The sequence below is a fragment of the Anolis sagrei genome, chromosome 1, assembly GCF_037176765.1.
Source record: "Anolis sagrei isolate rAnoSag1 chromosome 1, rAnoSag1.mat, whole genome shotgun sequence".
In the NCBI taxonomy this organism is placed as follows: domain Eukaryota; kingdom Metazoa; phylum Chordata; class Lepidosauria; order Squamata; family Dactyloidae; genus Anolis; species Anolis sagrei.
In genome coordinates, this window is record NC_090021.1 from 324734975 (window position 1) to 324756462 (window position 21488).

General features: G+C 41.9%; 1 protein-coding gene across 1 annotated transcript in view; it reads left to right on the forward strand.

Annotated features, from left to right (window-relative positions):
* Positions 1–21488, forward strand: part of AMN (amnion associated transmembrane protein) — a 38169-nt gene that overhangs the window by 12290 nt on the left and 4391 nt on the right. Inside the window, exons 5-7 of the mRNA XM_067468326.1 lie at positions 5011–5197; positions 10156–10330; positions 19114–19234. Coding sequence (XP_067324427.1) covers positions 5011–5197; positions 10156–10330; positions 19114–19234 — 483 coding nt within the window. The remainder of the gene's footprint in view (positions 1–5010; positions 5198–10155; positions 10331–19113; positions 19235–21488) is intronic.

A 21488-nucleotide genomic window follows, 5' to 3' on the forward strand; every position in this document is an offset into this window, starting at 1 on the left:
AAACAGGACAAGGCACTTCTTGCTTTTATATTGGTAAGAAGTGTTGGGTTTCATCCTTGGACTGCACAAGTCTTTGTGTCATTAAGTCCCATGTCATCAATGAGTAGCTAACCTACAGGCAAGGTCAAGCTCAGGGATTCCTTTCCTTACATTCCAATACATGTTTCCTAAAGGGTTTTGTCTTTGTCTTTACTGCTAGGCAATGTCTCCTCCCCCTTTGATGACATAGTAATAGAGTTCCATGAGGGACTTCCTGTTATGTTTAAATTGGTCCAGCATTTCTGTGTTCTCAAATAATATGCTATGATGAACCAACCTAGACAGAGCATATTATTTGAGAATACGGAAATGCTGGACCACTCTAATAACTACCATGTCAGGCTACACAGAGAAACCATTGAAATCCACAAGCATGAAAGGAAGACACCATGAAAATGAACAAAATGTGGCTACCAGTATTAAAAAACTCTAAAATTATAACAGTAAATAAAAAACAACACTCAAACACAGGGGAACTTTAGACAAGAAACTACCAGGGACAGCTAAGCACCTCTCAACAAAGGATCCCCCAAGGCAGTAACAAGCCAAACCTAAAAACTGTCAGGCCATCAAATGCTAATTGAGGTGGCCAATTGAAACATTCACACCTAGCTCCAACAGACAAGAGTTCTTTGTCCAATCCTGGACTTCCCACAGATATATAAACCCAATTTTCCTAGTTTCCAACAGACCTCACAACCTCTGAGGATGCCTGCCAAATGCAGGTGAAATGTCAGGAGAGAATGCTTCTAGAACACGGCCAAGCATCCTACAACAACCTGGTCTCCACCCTCCCTGTGAGGGTCCACCCTCCCTGTGAGGGTGCATTTTGCCTCACTGTAGGCAAAATGTAGCCGCATTGACTTTTAAAATGTTTTTACCTTCTTAGAAGATGAGATTTAGCAAGTTAGTTAGCTCCAAGACTTTTCTATCAAGAATGTATTTCCTTTTATTTTAATACGTTTCTTGAACCTAAGATCGATTCTGCAATCCTCAGCCATCCTAAAGGCTATTCCTGCTCACCACATGTAAGTTCCTGCTCACCACATCCTAAAGGCTATTTCTGCTCACCACATGTAAGTTTCTGCTGGTAATGGAGTTTACCCCTGGTACTCTGCTATATTTTGGTGAAATTGCCCTAACAGAGGGTTATTTTTGAGCCTAACAGCTCAGATTCCCCAACAACAAGAAGATGGGATTTCAGCGGATGCTGCTTCTCACATAGACAGCCATTGCACTTTTTCTACACAGCCATCCACATTATTGGAGCCCTTTGTTGGTTTTTGCCTAGTGACTTGAATTGGGGTTTCGTAATTTGTATTACAAGTCAAAATCAATGTTAAAACAAGAACATTTAGAGGCCAGAGGTGTGTGGTCTCCACATGTCAGTAGACCTTCAAGTCTACTTTGAATTCTTTAAATGTGATGGTTTCAAAAGAGGATTTGGAAAGATGCATGGAATATGGATCTGTCCTGGATTGTTGGTTGCATATTTTAGTAGATTAATTGCAGAAGAAATAGGGATGAAGGGTGGTACTGTTGGCCCCATGTCCTACCAGAGGTCATCTCATAGACAACCAGTTGGCCAATACGTGAACAGGATATTGGATTAGAATCATAGAGTTGGAAGAGACCTCATGGGCCATTCAGTCCGACCCCTGCCAAGAAGCAGGAAAATCACATTCAAAGCACAACCAACAGATGGCCATCCAGCCTCTGTTTAAAAGCCTCCAAAGAAGGAGCCTCCACCACACTCCGGGACAGAGAGAGTTCCACTGCTGAACAGCTCTCACAGTTTGGAAGTTCTTCCTAATGTTCAGATGGAATCTCATTTCTTGTAGTTCGAAGCCATTGTTCCACGTCCTAGTCTCCAGGGAAGCAGAAAACAAGTTGTCTCCCTCCTCCCTATGACTTCCTCTCAGATATTTATACAGACTTTTGGTCTATTGTCCTACTATCACGTCAGAACTATATTTTGTGTATTGAAATAAAAAGAGCTTGTAACCCCTTGATTGGGAAATACCAAGAATGAATAGACTCGGGGGAAGGGCTGTTGTTTTTGATTCTCAGTATTGTCTAACTAGAGCTAAGCATTAGAAAGCCTGAGAAATCCAGCTTTCTACAGTTATAATGTGGAGCCCCCAATGGCGCACTGGGTTAAACTCCTGTTCCGGCCGGACGAAAGACCGACAGGTCGCAGGTTCGAATCCGGGGAGAGGCGGATGAGCTTCCTCTGTCAGCTCCAGCTCCTCATGCGGGGACATGAGAGAAGCCTCCCACAAGGATGATAAAAACATAAATTCATCCGGCCGTCCCCTGGGCAATGTCCTTGTAGATGGCCAATTCTCTCACACCAGAAGCGACTTGCAGTTTTTCAAGTCGCTCCTGACATGACCAAAACAGTTATAATTTTACTTCAAGCTAGAAATGATCTGTATGTCTATTTTTAACCTCAAAGTGTATCAATTTCTTTTTAATTCGGTTACTCTTTTTAAAAAAAACGAACTTAAATTCATTCTGTCTCCTTTCTTCATCGGTTTGTCAGTTTTACACAGATGTTTTCTGAAATACGCATTTTCATATTTTGTTTTTAAATCTAATCTGGCCTAATACATTCATTTTTGAAAGCAATTTCCCCTAATGTAATGCATCGTAATGATAAACATTTAGTGTATAATTTCCACTACATATTTTGTTATTAGAGTAAGTTGACAGATTTTGTTATTAGAGAAAGTAGACAGATTGCGAACTGTATCACATAATGTGTGAAAACTGAAGGACAACAATGTTTTCAGTTGCAGATTGATTCATGAAGTGTGAATTAGGTTATTATGTATTAAAATATTAACATATTGCATTCCTCCCATCCCAGACATCTAGTCACAGCTCTGATAGCACAACAATACTTTGATTGTCTGTTAGAGTAATTAGGATAAAGCTATAACTGTTGGTTAGTCTCAAATGCTGTAGACCCATTTTATCAACTGTTGAATGGTAGGGAGTCAACATGTTGATAAATCCAATATAGAGGCCTATAACTGTTTCTGTATTACATATTCACAGCAATTTGTTATCTAAACTTCTGTAGCTGCATCATATAGAATCTTGATTTGCGTATAATAATAATAATAATAATAATAATATAATCTTGTATCTGTACACATTATTCACCAATACATGATACAGTCCTAGACACTTGGGAAGTGCCCGACGTGTGATTCAATACAACAGCCAGCAGAGTGATCTTATTTGCTGTGGACTCATCTTGTTGTGTTTCAAATAATAATAAATCTTTATTTGTATCCCTCTTTTCTCCCACAATGGGACTGAAAGTGGCTTACAACATATTAAAAGCAATACAAATCCAAAACAATTAACATACGCAACACATAAAACAATCTATAAAATAAAACATAAATAGGCGGAATTGTAAGCCAGCGGGTACATCTAACACAGGAATTTTTTGCCCAGTGTTAATACACCCTGGAGTAGCCCTGGACCTAGCACATTCATGCCAAATCCAGAGCCATTGTTCAGATGGCTGGAGAGCACACTGTTGCCACCAAGGAGCTCTGCTTATGATTCTGGTCATGGGGGCCACCATTGGGCACATCAGAATTTGGGGTGGGGGAATGCAACCAGAAAAAAGGAGGAGGCAACCCCCCCTCCTCCTTCCTCATCACACTGGCATCCTACTTGACATTTACACAGACGCCATGTAACCAGGAAAAAGGAGAGCCCAATTCTCTCTCCAGACTGACAGGAGCCTGGATATGCCCCCGTCAATGTTAGAATGGGTGTTTCTGTACCAGGAAGGAGGGGGATTGATATCCATAATGGCTGGGAGCTTACACAAAACCCTGTGGCCAGCTAAGAGTAATGGCCATGGTATCATGGCCACAATGCACCCCCCCCCCCACTTTTCTGCATTCATCAATCTGGACAGAGAATTGGGCCAAATTAGACCAGATCTAGTCCAGGATACTCCAGAGCTTCCAGCAAACTCTGGCTTATTTTCTATTTTTTCCCAAAACAGGGCAAAGTCAGTTTTAAGACAAACAAACAACAGCAAAAACCAGGATATTTGCTGAAATCGTTGTCCATCATGAAGACAGAAAGCCTTCCATTCAAGATGAGTCCAGAGTTTATTTGTCAGTACAGATAAGACCTTGGTCCATAATAGATTCATTGACTCAGTGGGATTTGCCTATTATTATTGATAATAATAATATTATTATAATGACATACAATATATACTAATAATAATACAAAATAATAATTGTATATTATATATTACATGTAATATTACTAATAATACTGCAATAGAGTGGTATAGTACAATATAGTGATATATAAAACTAATATTGTGCTATGCTAATTATAATATATAGTATGCACATATAATAGTGAGGATAATATTGTAATACTATATAATACTAATATAATAATTTTATACTTTATATTATAATTATAATAATATTACAGTATAATACAATATAGTAATGTATAATACAAGTTAAACCATAAATATTAGCAAATTCTGTGAAACACTAATTAAAACCACCCTGATAATATGAATATGAAACGAAGTCGAAGGGCCTCCCTAACCTTTGAATATTACTAGTTTCCTCCAAAGATTTCCTTCAAAAGGAAGGCTTTTAGGCTCTTCAGTGATTCTACTGTAGTTGGGACCAACTAATAATATAAAGAAGAGACATTTATTGTTTCTCAGATGGTTTGTATATATTTTTTTCCTGACAAAATACCCCATGTTCCGTTCCTCCTATTCCAGAAAATTGGAGAACGCCTTTGCCCAAGTTCTTGGCAATTTTCAAAGGATGGTATTACCAGTCTTCTTTGACCAAAAAGATCCCTCAGTATGATCACTTCTGTAATATTCTAGAGAGGCCATTTGACAGAGCTCACCAGCTATAGTAAGTGTGTTTTATGTGTCCTTATGTTTTTGCAAAGCCCAAGAATGCAGGTATTCAGATGGCCATATCGAAGGTGAATGCACCACAAGGGTTCCTCGGAAATGCACCACGCAGCTCAGTCTCATTCATCCAGATTGTACTCCTTGACAACAGGACAGGGTCACAGATTGGGACGCATGCTGAGCAGCTGGCTAAGGACATCATGGGAGATATAGCAGAACATGGTAATTATTTCATTCTTTTGTTGGTGCAGAGGCTTATTGAAAAAGATGTGTAGAATGCATTGGTGAGTTGCCTATGTCTCGAACTCAGACTGGTATTGAGTTTACTGTTGCTTTAAAGTTTAAAGAAACTCTTTCAGTGGCTGACTGGCTATACTGTTGAGTCATTGACTCAGCGTCCATGACAACAAGAGACAGTGATCCTGGTGATTTGAATGCAATATTCCTGCTTCTTGGCAGGGGGTTGGACTGGATGGCCCATGAGGTCTCTTCCAACTCTTTGATTCCATGATTCTATGATTCTATGATCCATGTTAACACCATTCCTTTCCATGGGATCCTGTTGTTGGGCAATGAAATAGGACATGAAATTAAACCGGATGGAAAACTTTTGATGGTTCCCATCCCACTTGTTTTTCAGTTGTAAACATGGGAGTAAAGTGTGATAAGAGGTAGGAGCTCTGAACACAATTGCTGGCCCATGTTCAGAGATCCCTTCTTTCAGGACATTTCTGCCCCTTTTCAGCTCTGGAGCATGTGATGAGCTGCGTGCCACTCCATGCTTGAAAAGAGGCTCAAGTGTCCTATGACAGGGAAATTTCTCAATGTGAAATGGTGCTGAAAGAGAGAGAGCAGCTCAAGAACACATGAAAGTTTGGGAGAGCTTCGTAGCTGAAAGTAGTTTTTTTTTCATGCCAGGAGCGACTTGAAAAATGCAAGTCGCTTCTGTTGTGAGAGAATTGGCCATCTGCAAGGACGTTGCCCAGAGGACGCCCGGATGTTTTGACGTTTTTCCATCCTTATGGGAGGCTTCTCTCATGTCCCCAGCTGGGTAGCTGGAGCTGACAGAGGGAGCTCATCCGCGCTATACCCGAATTCGAACCTATGACCTGTCAGTCTTCAGTCCTGCCAGCACAAGGGTTTCACCCAATGCACCACTGCAATGGGTAGATTTGAACCTGTTTCTCAAATTTCCAATTGCAATCCAGCATGAGTCACAGAATCTCAGTCGTATAAGGCCAAGCAAAATCTAGTTTAACTGGACGAACAGTGTGATCTGGCATTAGGCAGCTCTCTGTGTGCCTTCTTTATGATCACGTATTGCAACGCAGGCCCAAGAGCTGTGAGTTCAAGGACATTCTGGCATTGTCTCGATTTAATGTTTGTACAAACAGGGAGTGCCAAACACAGTCTGTGAAACGTGAAGGTCCTGTTCCAAGTTGAGCTATACAGTTTTACACAGCTTTCTGCTCTGTAGATTTGTCAAGCCTTACTTCTCAGTTTTATCCTATCAGATTCTCACTTATGCACACATTTTAGCTTTTCCAGGCTCACTGGACCAAGTTTTCATCAAGGACTATAAAAACAGAAAAACAAAGCTTGAGGAATTTGAAGCTGTCAGTGAGCTTGGTGGTGGTATTTGCTTGAATACCTTTTCAGTGTCAAGTGATATGAAGGATAATAATACATGGGGCAGACATGGGAAAATCTTGTTTAAAACTACAGCTCCCAGAATTCTCCAGTCAGTTATATAGTACAAATGAGTGACCTCCTCACCCTATGCACTGTTTATTAACCTTTATTGAAACCCCAAACATTGTGGAAATGGTCCCGTACGGCTAAGAGGGATCTGGGTGCATTTGTGTATAATTGTTATTGGATGGGAGCCTTCGAAGTCTTCTAATAGGTTAATGCGGCTTCCTAGCCCCCCACAGTTACTCACCTCCCACTATATCTTCCTGTTCTAGGATCAGTCTGCTATTATTTTTTTCCATATCAGGAGTGACTTGAGAAACTGCAAGTCACCTCTGGTGTGAGAGAATTGGCTGTCTGCAAGAACATTGCCCAGGGGTCACCTGGATGTTTTTTGATGTTTCACCATCCTTGTGGGAGTCTTTTCTCATGTCCCTGCATGGGAAGCTTCTTCTGTCAGCTCATCCACACTCTCCCTGGATTCGAACCTCTGACCAGTCGGTCTTCAGTCCTGCCGGCACAAGGATTTAACCCATTGTGTTCCCTCAAGCGTGTTCTGATTCAGCCATCTCCTCAGAAGGAGATAATGGTGTTTTACTATTTGACACATCATTTTTTTCTCTAAAAGAAAGCTGGGGAATATGTGGCCCAAAGATCAACTGTATGCTCTAGACCTCACATGAGCATCAACTGAACCTTCACCATTTTTTGACCTCACAACCATCCCCATTTAAAAAAAAATGCATGATTTTTAGGCACTTTTCATCCAACAATGAGCAAAATTCCCAAAATTCTCCCAGAATCTTACCCTTGTAAATTATCTTTTGAGATTATCTCAAAATGGAAACAACATCAAATATGGTTTTGAGATGGGCTCTGAAATAAAATGGAGGGACATGAGTGTGGAGGGCATGCCTAGAAGATGAAAAACTGTCCCCTGGCTGCCATAGTTGCTTTAAAACAAAATGAGCACTTTCCATGTGCCTTGTTTACAAGCAACATTGGGTTGTTGTAGATTCTTCGGCCTATATGGCCTCACAACCTCTCAGGATGCTTGCCATAGATGCAGGCGAAATGCTTCTAGAACATGGCCATATAGCCCAAAAAATCAACAACAACCCAGTGATTCTAGCCATGAAAGCCTTTGACAATACAACATTAAATTCTCTGAAGGCTTCCGAAAGCACATGAATGTTTTAAAGCAAGTTCTGTGAGAAATGCACACTTCATTTTTTTTCCGTGTTAGGAGTGACTTGAGAAACTGCAAGTTGCTTCTGGTGTGAGAGAATTAGCTGTCTGCAAGGATGTCACCCAAGGGATGCCCAGATGTTTTTTGATGTTTTACCATCCTTGTAGGAGGCTTCTCTCATGTCCCCACATGGGGAGTTGGAGCTGACAGAGGGAGCTCATCTGTACTCTCCCTGGATTCAAACCTCCGACCTGTTGGTCCTCAGTCCTGCCAGCACAAGGGTTTAACCCACTGCACCACTGGGGGCTATTAAAGATATAGGTGTTGTTGTTTGCTTTCAAGTCTACTTCAGCTTATGGTGACCCCATGAATTAGAGACCTCCAAGTCACTCTATCCTCAACAGCCCAGATCTTGCAAACTCAGGACTAAAGCTTCCTTGATTGAGTCCATCAGCCTGGAATGTCACCTTCCTTTTTTCTTACTGCTTCCATTTTACCAGGCATTATTGCCTCCTCCAGTAAATCACATTGTCTCATGATAGGTCCAAAGTATAACAGCTTTAGTTTAGCTGTCTTGGCTTCTAGTCAGAATTCAAGCTTGATGTGCTCTAAGACCCATTTGTGTGTTCTTTCAGCAGTCCAAAGAATGTGTAGAACTATTTTTCAGTGCCATATTTCTTATGAGTTGATGTTCTCTCTGTCAGATACCTTCGCCAACTGGCTTTGCTATCCAGTTTTCACACCCTTGCATAGAAAGATACAGGAGATCAAGCCCATATTCAGCCTAGCAGCCTTACTGTCATATTTATGCCTTTACAATATGCCAAATTTCTAAATTCGCACTTTATTATGATATGTTATCTATTAATGGACAAGCAATACCAGGTTTTCAAATACCTTCAGAGCATCTGCCACCATCTGGACCAACTGTTAGTTCTTTTCTCATGCCAACGGGTGACTAACTCCGCTGTCAGACACATGAATGTGAGTCCCAATGGGCACTGTGTGACTTGCTTGCTAGTAAATATCGGATTGCGCTGTGAAGGAATTAATAGTCCCACAGCATTTGCTTTATCAGTTTTATCAGTATCAAACTAGTAGCAGTTAGTGGAAGAATAGATCATTTGCTACCTTCCTTTGCTCGCTCAGGAAACAACTACTTGCTGCCAGGAGCAAATTGGATCTAGATTATATTTCCTTACTTACTTACTTACTTAGGCAATCCCTCATAGCTCGAGGATGATTGTCTTCCAGATGTGGTGTCTTGACAGTGGATCTGCAGGTGGTTGCAGAGCCCTATTATTGATCCGTATGTTCTCCTGCAGTGAAGACATCAGTTTCCAGGTGGAAGGCAGTCCCAGTCAGGGTTGGCTTGATGTGCCTTCCTCTTGGCACATTTCTCCCTTTGCCCCCCCCCCCCCAATTCGTGCCTCTTTGAATTCTGCAGCACTGCTGGTCACAGCTGACCTCCAGTAAGAGTGCTCAAGGTCCAGGGCTTCCCAGTTCTCAGTGTCTATGCCACAGTTTTTGAGGTTGGCTTTAATCCATTTTCCATTTTTGAGTAACTGCTTTGGAAGACTGTGGGCATTTGGACGACGTGGCCAGTCCAGTGGAATTGATGGTGGGGGACCATCGCTTCAGTGCTGGTGCTCTTTGCCTCTTCCAGCATGCTGACATTTGTCCGCCTCTCTTCCCAGGAGATTTGCAGGATTTTTTGGAGGCAGCACTGATGGAATCTGTAGACAGTCCATGTTTCCCAGGTGTATAGCAGGGTTGGGAGGACAATGGCTTTATAAACAAGCACTTTGGCATCCCTATGGTTGCCCCCCTTCGAGATTATATTTATGCACTCTCTTGTCCTGGGGGGCAAGGGTGTTTTGACATTTCAGCATAATGTTGTGAAAAGGTGTCAGTCCAGCTTTTTCACTGGTGTTTGTTCATTTTCTCCCTATTTTCATTGGTTTTTAAGAAAATGCTCTCTCTCCCCCCCCCCCCCTCCCCAAAGCAGCATTTTGGAACCTGCTGCAATATGTTTGCAAAGGTCTCAAATGTGTAAAATAATTGAAAAATGTGCAAAATTTCTTGCAGCCTTACACAACAGAGAGAAAGCTTTTGAAACTGTTCATTCTCATTCTCTTATATGAAATAAGCAAAGATTTATAACCTGGTAGCAAAACTCACTGGGGTGAGCAAATCAGCCAAAGAGGAATGGCAGAGAGGAGCCATCTGGCAGGAAATGGATGACTTACTCCATGCAAACGTATTAGGCTTCTGTTCTGAGCTGTGATATGCTTTGCAGGGCAATCCTTTGGCATTGTGACTGGCAACTTGAAAGCAGCAACTGGCAATACCTGGGATGCTCAAAGGACAGATGGCCACACCAGTGCTACAATCGCTGCGACAGTTGTTGGTGTCATCCTTCTCCTTTCACTGATGGGAACTGTCCTGCTTCTTTACAGAAAGGGGATATTAAGGTAACAGGGCATATTCTGAAACACCCGCAATCATTCAGAAAGTGTTTGTAGTATAATCTTTCTAGATCTGTGCCGCAAGGGAAAGCACTCTAAGACTCTCCTATGCTCTGTGATTATAGTCAAATTCTTGCATAGCAGGAAGTAAATTAAGATTTAATTTTGCTTCTTTGACAAAGCTTGGAAATATATGTGTGTATACATTTTATATGTATGCCCACACCCACACAGCTTTCATAGTGTAGTCTTTCGTCAATTGTTATTTATCTATCAATCAATCTATCTTTACATTGCACCTCCTAAAACAGCATTTATAAACCTGGGGGTCGGGACCCCTGGGGTGTGTGTGAGAGGGTGTGAGAGGGGTCGCCAAAGGCCATCAGAAACCATAGTAATTTCTGTTGGTTATGGGGGGTCTGTATGGGAAGTTTGGCCCAATTCTATCATTGGTGGAGCTCAGAATGCTCTTTGATTGTAGGTGAACTATAAATCCGAGCAATTACAACTCCCAGATGTCAAGGTCTATATTCCCTAAACCCCACCAGTGTTCACATTTGGGCATATTATGTATTAGTGCCAAGTTTGGTCCAGACCCATTATTCTTTGAGTCCATAGTGCTCTCTGGATGTAGGTGAACTACAACTCCAAAAGTCAAGGTCAATGCCCACCAAACCCTTCCAGTATTTTCTGTTGGTCAGTGGAGTTCTGTGTGCCAAGTTTGGTTCAGTTCCATTGTTAGTGGAGTTCAGAATGCTCTTTGATTATAGGTGAACTATAAATCCCAGCAACTACAACTCCTAAATGACAAAATCAACCCCCTGCCAATCCCACCAGAATTCAAATTTGGGCATATCGGGTATTTGTGCCAAATTTGGTCCAGTGAATGAAAATACATTCTGCATATAAGATATTTACATTACAATTCATAACAGTAGCAAAATTACAGTTCTGAAGGAGCAGCAAAAATAATGTTGTGGTTGGGGGTCATCACAACATGAGGAACTGTATTAAGGGGCCACGGCATTAGGAAGGTTGAGAAACACTGTCCTAGAATTTCTGCATTTTGGAAGGTCTAGCTTGAAAGGGTTACTTTTCCAAGCTTTTTTCACAGCCTATTAATCATCAATCATAGAATGTTAGCCACAATCAAATTAGTGCCCTTCCTGTTTTGGTTCAGTAGCACATCAGTTTCTGCTCTTGAGTTCTCAGATATTGCTGGACTTCTATTCTCAGATGCTGGAGCCAACATGGCCAGTGGTCAAGGATTTTGTCTTTGTATTCCAACAACAGGTGGTGACTCATATGTTAGAAAGTAGTTCAGTAATAGAACATTCAATGCTTTGCATGAAAATGAAGAGAGATGCGAGTCACTGCTTTGTACATATACATCTGGTAACATTTAATGAAGCAGCAGTTCACTCAAGTTCTCTGCTCAGGATAAAGAAAAACATGAGTGTGTAAGTGAGTCATCTATCAACTCTTTCTTCATCTATCCATCCTTCCTTCTATCTTTCCTTCCTCCTTCCCTCCCTCCTTCCTTCCCTTCCACCCTTTTGTCCTTCCTTTCTTCCCTCTCTTCCCTTCCCTTTTGTCTTCCCTTCCTTCTCTCCCTCTTTTTCCCTCCCTCCATTCCCTTCCACCCTTTTGTCCTTCCTTCCTTCCCTTCCACCCTTTTGTCCTTCCTTCTCTATTCCCTCCCCCCCTCTCTCCATCCATCCATCCATCCATCCATCCATACATCCATCTCTTTCATCCTTCCTCTCTATTTCCCCCCTCTTGCTATTTCTCCATCCATCCATCCATCCTTCCCTTTTGTCTTTCCTTCCTTCCCTCTTTCCATCTCTTTCTCCTTCCATCCTTCCCTTCCACTGTTTCATCCTTCCTTTCATCCCTTTTGTCTTTTCCTCCTTTCTCTTTCCTCCCCCTTCCCTCTCTTCCTTTTTCTCCTTCTATCCTTCCCTTTTGTCCTTCCTTCCTTCTCTCTTTCCTTCCTTCCCTTTCTTCCTCCCATCACCGGACAGCCAGTCCTCCTAGCAGGGAGTGCGAGCATGCGACCCCCAAGTTAGAAAGTTTGTCCATGTTTGCCCTAGCCCAACTCAGCCCATTTATCTGTTCATCAGCCTATCAGGAGTAAATTTCATCAATTATTTGCACAAAACCTGTTAGCTATCAATAAAGAGTGTTATTGGCACCATTCATCTTTGTTTAGTTGCATCTGTTGATTTTTTTTCTTCTTCCTGTCGGAGACAACTCTTTAGCATAGTCTCTTGGGGCCCTTCCACACAGCCATATAACCCAGAATATGAAGGCAGAAAATCCCATAATATCTGCTTTGAACTGGGCTATCTGAATCCACACTGCTATATATTCCAAAGCAGATAATGTGGGGTTCTATCCAGTTGTGTGGAAGGAGCTTAGGTCTCTCTATCTGACATCACACACGACACTGGTGATTACAAGGCTAAATTGCACCTGGCCAGCCGTCTGGTTTTACTGGGTTATTTTTTAATCTCTTGTTTATATTATATTGCTACTGCTGAACAGTAGTTGGCTAAAAGCCCAGAACCAGATCAAATATACAATGGCCTTCTGACTCTTTTAATTTTATGTCTACACATCATTTGTCAGTCAGGTGCACACATATATTTCCATTTTGTTGTTGTGTGCCTTCAAGTCACTACCTGTTTACGGTGACCCTGAGTGATTTTTAAGCCTAAGAGTGTGACTTTTCCAAAGTAATCCAGTGGATTTTCATTCCTGAGCAGGGATTCCAATCTTGTTCTCCAGAACTGTAGTCCAGTGCTCAAATCACTATGTTTCATGGACCCAAAACTACGCGTCAATTATGGCATCTAACCTATCATAACTGTTCTACTAAAATCCTCTAGCTTGGCTGCATTTGTACTCATGGGGAACCCTTGGTTTCTCTAACTATCCATTTGGATCACCAATCCTCTATATGCAGTCTTGCCTGTACAAAATATTTTAGCTAGGCATAATAATAATAATAATAATAATTATTATTATTATTATTGTCGAAGGCTTTCATGGCCAGGATCACTGGGTTGTTGTAGGTTTTTCCGGGCTATATGGCCATGTTCTGGAGGCAATTTTTCTCCTGACGTTTCGCCTGCATCTATGGCAAGCATCCTCAGAGGTAGTGAGGTGATTATTATTATTATTATTATTATTATTATTATTATTATTATTACCTACCTCTCCTTATGGCCTGAGGAGGGGTACAACATAATTAAAATATATCAAAATATTGAAATACAACTGGTGCACTACTGGTTTGGAAACAATGGGTGCTTAAGTTCCCCTAAGAAAATTTGTTTCAGGATCCCAATCAAACTCTACTTCAGAGAGTGAGCCTTTCGATTCTTGCTATGGAAGCTGATGGCAAACCAACTTAATGACATCATAACTTTTGTTCTCATGATGACTTGATTTCTTGTTGACTCCAATTCTTCACCTGCCATTGGCCCTACCTTGGTTGGTTACATTTTGCTACATGGCCTAACCTGCTGGTTGATCTCTCTTTTGTTAAAAAAAGTCCTCTTTCTTTCTCGGCTATCTAAAGTTGTCACCAGCAGTCCAACTCCATAAGGATTTATGGATCCCCTTTTACTTGGACAGGAGATACAACAGTCTTGAGCCACATCATTTTCTAGATTGTGCCAGAGACCCACAGCCAGCAATATCCTTTCACAATTTGGGGCAGATAGTGCAAAGGCACAAAGTCTTTGATGTGAGTGGATTGAGAGAGCTTGCCAAACAACCTTAAAATGACCAGCTCCTGATTGCAGATCTGAAGTCTCAAAAGAGCACGAAAACACATGCTGCAGCTATGCATGAGATATTGTGGCTGGTCATGGTGTATGCGTGCCCTTGGCAAGCATCCATCCAGGTCCCAAATGTTCCTTCAATGCACTCTGAAGGATAATCCCAGTTCTCTATGTGTTCTACCAGCTGGCAAACCAATGCTCCATCCTTTGTGCATTTGTGCTGCTCCTGTTCATTAGTGCTAGTCTCCCACCCAAAACCAGGCAACAAAGCTCTTGGGCCCTGCTTGTTTTCTTGCGTGCCAAACTGATTAGCATCTCTTAGCAATAAAACAGTTGACTTGTTTAATGTCTAAATAAAACCCTAAACTTCCATTGCTGATAACATCTCATGGCTTTGGGTGTGAAAGCAGGCCATTACTTTGAAACAACTTCTTTCTTCCAAACTTTTCCTCCCTTGGTGTCCATGAGAGGCTTGGAGTTCCTTGGACAAACCTGAGGTGTATCTAGATCAAGAGTGAGCAACCTCTTCTAGTCCAAGGGCTGGAATTTCCTGTTCCAGACAAGTTCTTGGGAATTGTATTCCAGTGGTGAGTAGGGCCAGCATCAAAAAGATAGGACCAAACTCCAGCCTATTTGTACTAATGCACAGAGCATGGGAAATAAACAAGACGAACTCCAACTTCTAGCACTACACCACAAATATGATATCATAGCCATCACTGAAACCTGGTGGGATGACTCCTATCGCTGGAATGTAGATATCGAGGGGTATAACCTCTTTCACAGAAACCGAACAAAGGGGAGAGGAGGCGGAGTAGCCTTATATGTCAAAAACTCTTATGCTGCAGAAGAAATTCAAGACAGCAATCTGGGAAACCAGCTTGAAATCATCTGGATAAGAATCAAGGGAACTGGGACTCAAAAAGATGTCGTTGTAGGCGTCTACTACAGACCCCCAAGCCAGGAGGAAGATCTTGATGAAGTCTTCTGCCAACAGTTGACCAAACAGGCACAGAAAAGAGATGTAGTAGTCATGGGCGATTTCAACTATCCCGATATTTGCTGGAAAACAAACTCGGCCAAGAGTACAAGGTCCAACAAATTCCTCGCTTGCCTTGCAGACAATTTCATGGTCCAAAAGGTAGAAGAGGCAACAAGGGGATTGGCTACTCTTGATCTCATCCTAACAAATGCGGAGGACCTGATCGATGCGGTCGAAGTGGTAGGATCCTTAGGGGCAAGTGACCATGTGCTCCTGCAATTTGAGGTACAAAGGAAGGCCGAAACTAAGACAAGTCAAACCCGCATTTTGGACTTTAGGAGAGCTGATTTCCAAAAAATGAAGGAAACGCTGAGCAGCATTCCATGGACACAGATACTAAAAGACAAGGGAGCTACGGATGGATGGGAATTTCTCAAGAGTGAAATACTCAAGGCGCAATTGCAAACCGTGCCAACAAAGAGAAAAAATAGGACAAGTGCAAAGAAGCCAGAATGGATGTCCAAAGAACTTCTAACTGTGCTAAGACACAAAAGAGACATGCACAAGAAGTGGAAAAAGGGAGAAATCACCAAAGAAGAATTCAAACAAATAGCCAACACCTGTAGGGAAAAGGTCCGCAAAGCTAAAGCAAAAAAACGAGCTCAGACTTGCCAGGGACATTAAAAACAATAAAAATGGCTTCTATTCTTATGTCAGTAGAAAAAGGAAAAACAAGGAGGCGATAGGACCTCTTCGAGGAGAAGATGGGGCAATGCTGACAGGGCATAGGGAAAAGGCAGAACTACTTAATGCCTTCTTTGCCTCGGTCTTCTCACAAAAAGAGAGTCTTCAACCTCAGCAAGATGGAGTGGATGAGGGATTGGAGGACATCCAACCCCAAATTGGGAAAGAAGTCGTCCAGGAATACCTGGCCGCTCTTAATGAGTTCAAGTCCCCAGGGCCAGATCAACTACACCCAAGAGTACTGAAGGAACTAGCGGAAGTCATTTCGGAACCATTGGCAACCATCTTTGAGAGTTCTTGGAGAACGAGAGAAGTTCCAGCAGATTGGAGGAGGGCCAATGTGGTCCCAATCTTCAAGAAGGGAAAAAAGGACGACCCAAACAACTACCGTCCGGTCAGCCTCACGTCGATACCGGGCAAGATTCTGGAAATGATTGTTAAGGAAGCGGTCTGCAAACACTTAGAAACAAATGCAGTCATCGCTAATAGTCAACATGGATTTATCAAAAACAAGTCATGCCAGACTAATCTGATCTCTTTCTTCGATAGAGCTACAAGCTGGGTAGATGCGAGGAATGCCGTGGATGTAGCGTACCTGGATTTCAGTAAGGCCTTCGACAAGGTCCCCCATGACCTTCTGGCAAGGAAACTAGTCCAATGTGGGCTAGGCAAAACTACAGTGAGGTGGATCTGTAATTGGTTAAGTGGACGAACACAGAGAGTGCTCACTAATGCTTCCTTTTCATCTTGGAAAGAAGTGACGAGCGGAGTGCCGCAGGGTTCCGTCCTGGGCCCGGTCCTGTTCAACATCTTTATTAATGACTTAGATGAAGGGCATGATCATCAAGTTTGCAGACAACACCAAATTGGGAGGGATAGCCAATAGTCCAGAGGACAGGAGCAGAATTCAAAACGATCTTGACAGATTAGAGAGATGGGCCAAAACTAACAAAATGAAGTTCAACAGTGACAAATGCAAGATACTCCACTTTGGCAGAAAAAATGAAATGCAAAGATACAGAATGGGGGACGCCTGGCTCGAGAGCAGTATGTGTGAAAAAGATCTTGGAGTCCTCGTGGACAACAAGTTAAACATGAGCCAACAATGTGATGTGGCGGCAAAAAAAGACAATGGGATTTTGGCCTGCATCAATAGGAGCATAGTGTCTAGATCTAAGGAAGTAATGCTACCCCTCTATTCTGCCTTGGTTAGACCACATCTGGAATATTGTGTCCAATTCTGGGCACCACAATTCAAGAAAGATATTGACAAGCTGGAATGTGTCCAGAGGAGGGCGACTAAAATGATCAAGGGTCTGGAGAACAAGCCCTATGAGGAGCGGCTTAGGGAACTGGGCATGTTTAGCCTGAAGAAGAGAAGGCTGAGAGGAGATATGATAGCCATGTATAAATATGTGAGAGGAAGCCACAGGGAGGAGGGAGCAAGCTTGTTTTCTGCTTCCTTGGAGACTAGGACGCGGAACAATGGCTTCAAACTACAAGAGAGGAGATTCCATCTGAACATTAGGAAGAACTTCCTGACTGTGAGAGCCGTTCAGCAGTGGAACTCTCTGCCCCGGAGTGTGGTGGAGGCTCCTTCTTTGGAAGCTTTTAAGCAGAGGCTGGATGGCCATTTGTCAGGGGTGATTTGAATGCAATATTCCTGCTTCTTGGCAGGGGGTTGGACTGGATGGCCCATGAGGTCTCTTCCAACTCTTTGATTCTATGATTCTATGATTCTATTGCAGTCTAAAGCTCTTACTGCCAGTTACTAAGACTTTGGATAAGTATTTCATTATTTCAGTATGGAAATACCTTGGAGACTGTCATAGTTTCATAGAATTGGAAGTGTCTGTAAGGGCATTCATTCCAACACCAGGAATATACAGCTCTTGAGAGATACAGCCTTTGTTTGAAGTCCTCCAATGAAGGAGTCTTTGTCCTTCTGAGTCAATCAATTTCATTGTTGAAAGCCTCTTGCAGTCAAGACGTTCTTTTTAATGTTTAGGTGGAATCCTCTTTTCTTGTCATTTGAATCCACTGATCCTGGTTATTGATTCTGGGATAGCAGAAAAGAAGCTCACGCCATCATTTATATGGGATTCCAGTTGAGATATGACCAGGCATGATCAAGTGAGGAAAGCAGAAGCAGACCCAGAGGTTGGAAATCTTACTTTAGGGACTACAGCTCTCAGAACTCTCTTCCCAGCATATCCATACTAGTTTCAGGATGCGGATAGTTGTAATGACCTTCAAAATGACCTTTTCAACCTCTTGTCAGAACAAGGCAGAAGCAAAGGATAAGACTTAGGTTGGAGCACAAAGCAATGACCAAAGTCAAGTAGCCTTTTAGTACTCGGAGATTTTACCAACCAGACTCATTTGACCATCAACTTATTACTGAAATGGGGCTTGGCTTGGGGCCGCTGACTTCTCTGCCAATGCTCAGCTTTCAACTCTGTTCCTCTTGGACTTTAGTGGGAACTTTTGTTTTTATTTTGTTTTCAGATTTTTTTATTTATTTTTTTTTGAAGACTTCTCTTAATTTTCTCACTGGTTCATTTTTATTATTGTTGACTGAGCTTAGTGAAATATACAATTTAATTGATGAGTCTCTGCAATAACTGGTTTTAAATGCTTAATATTTATTTATATCTTATTTTTGGATGTTATTATGCTTTGTGTGATTTTTGTCTTTTTTATGTTAAATGTGCTTTGACTTGAATTGTATTATATTTATAGCTTAACTGTAAGCTGCTTTTTATGATTGTAGAGTTTTTATTTTAAAAACTACGAATAGGACAGCAAATAAAGAGCAACATTAAAAAAAAGGGAGGGAAATCCCAACAAGAATCAATCAGGGCCACCTAATCACCTCCAACAAAGGATTCCCCCAAGCAGCAATCAACCAGTCATTGAAGCTACAAGGCCATTAAATGCTAAGCAAGGTGGCTAGTTGCATCATTCCCACTTGTTTGAAGCAGACAAGAGTTCTTTCTCTCACCATGGACATTCCACAGATATATAAACCTCATTTACCTTGTTTCCAACAGACCTCACAACCTCTGAGGATGCCTGCCATATATGTGGGTGAAACATCAGGAGAGAATGCTTCTGGAACATGACCATACAGCTCGGAAAACCCACAGCAACTCAGTGATTTTGGCCATGAAAGCCTTCAACAACACAACAATCCAAGAAGCTTCAAAGATTTAAATGACTTCACCTGTCAAAGCTGATTCTCCTAATTTCCCATTTTCTTCTTTTTATAGATCTCGACTCACCTTGCATTTTAGCTTTCCTTGGCACCGCCAATGGGACGTAGAGCCTTCAGAAGACTCAAATGACAGAGGATTTGATAATCCCATGTTTGACACTCCATCCACCCCAGAGGTAAGAATCCTAGTTTATGTTTTTCTGTTTATGTATGAATCATAGAATCATAGAGTTGTAAGAGGCCTCGTGGGCCATCCAGTCCAACCCTCTGCCAAGAAGCAGGAAAATTGCATTCAAAGCACCCCCAACAGATGGCCATCCAGCCTCTGCTTAAAAGCCTCCAAAGAAGGAGCCTCCACACTCTGGGTTAGAGAGTTCCACTGTTGAACAGCTCTCACTGTTAGGAAGTTCTTCTTCATGTTCAGGTGGACTCACCTTTCCTTTAGTTCCAAATCCATTGTTCTGTGTCCTAGTCTCCAGGGCAGCAGAAAACAAGCTTGCTCCCTCCTCCCTATGACTTCCCCTCACATATTTATACATAGCCATCATGTCTCCTCTCTGCCTTCTCTTCCACAAGCTAAACATGCTCATCTCTTTAAGCCTCTCCTCATAGAGCTTGTTCTCCAGACCCTTGATCATTTTAGCCACCCTCCTCTGGACACATTCCAGCTTAGAGTCAACATCTCCCTTCAGTGGGACACAGTATTCCAGGTGTGGTCTGACCAAGGCAGAATCGAGGGGTAGCATGACTTCCCTGGATCTAGACACTATACTCCTATTTATGCAGGCCTTAGAAGTTTCTGTTCATAGACATGGAAAGTAAGGACACTAACGATGGATTTCCCCATTTGAATTCCATTTACTGACTGATTCATTTAAATACTGTACAGAGTGTAGTAGGATCTCCTTCTCTGGAGGTTTTGAAACACAGGCTGAGTGACCTTCTGTTGAGAGTGCTTTGATTATGTGTTCCTTCATGGCAGGGGGTTAGACTAGATGATCTTTGGGGTATCTTCCAGTTCTGTGTCTAGAATTCTATGTATTATTTTCCTGCTCTTTATTGTGAGATTGCAGAGCATCCTAAAAATAATACAATGTAAATAATTTAAAAACAGCTTCAAATTAAAGCTATAAAATATAATTCAACCAAGGTAAAACATATTAATCAACAAGTTAAAAGAGCTTAGAGTGTTACAACACTTTAGAGTATTTGTTTACAATATTTGTAAATGAAGCCGCACAGGATTTCATTAAAAATATTTTGACTTGACAGTAGAAAGAAACCAAAGCTGATGCTAATCAAACTTAGATCTACCAACACTGTGCTGACACAATGGGCAACATCCCTTCCAGTAGACCCCATTTTGGGGGCAGGGATATAGGAGCTGGTGTAGTGATTTAAGGATGATGACTGTGGTGACCAGGGTTGAAAACCTCCCTTGGCCATAGAAACCTACAGGTTGATTTTGGCTGAGTCACACTTTGGAACCACTTTTCTAAACTCAATGGAGCTATCCAAGGTTCTGAGCCTATTTGCAGCAAGATGGGATTCAGCACCTTGGATAGCTCCTTGTGAAGTTTAAATCAGGGCTCCTTAAACTTTTCCATCTTGTCACCCCATTCTGCCTGATAATTTTTTAAAGCAACCCTGGGTATATAAATATATAAAATAGGTATCAAAAATTGGGCATTTGCCAATGATAGCATTTGCAAGGCTTGCTAAACAGGCTGATTTTCCTTTTTTTGAGGTATGGATGAAGCTTATTTTACAGAATCCATAGTAAACACAGCATGTTGTTGCTAACAGATTTGTATATATGTCAAAAAAAGCCTCTAGGTCAGTGTTTCTCAACCTGGGGGTCGGGACTCCTAGGGGGATTGCAAAGGGGGAGGGGTCAGAAGAGTTGCCAAAGTCCATCAGAAAACAAAGCATTTTCTCTTGGTCATGGGGATTCTGTGTGGGAAGTTTGGCCCAATTCTATCATTGGTGGCATTCAGAATGCTCTTTGATTGTAGGTGAACTGTAAATCCCAACAACTCCCAATTGTCAAGGTCTGCTTTCCCCAAACTCTACCAGTGTTCATAGGCATATTGAGTATCCATGCCAAATTTGGTCCAGATCCATCATTGTTTTCACTCCACACTGCTCTCTGGATATAGGTGAACTACAACTCCAAAACTCAAGGTCAATGCCCACCAAACCCTTCCAGTATTTTCTGTTGTTCATGGGAGTTCTGTGTGCCCAGTTTGGTGTAATTCCATCATTGCTGGCATTCAGGTTGCTCTTTGATTGCAGGTGAACTATAAATCCCAGCAACTACAACTCCCAAATGTCAAGTTCTATTTTCCCCAAATACCACCATTGTTCACATTTCAATATATTGAGTATTCGTGCCAAGTTTGGTCCAGATGCATCATTGTTTGAGTCCTC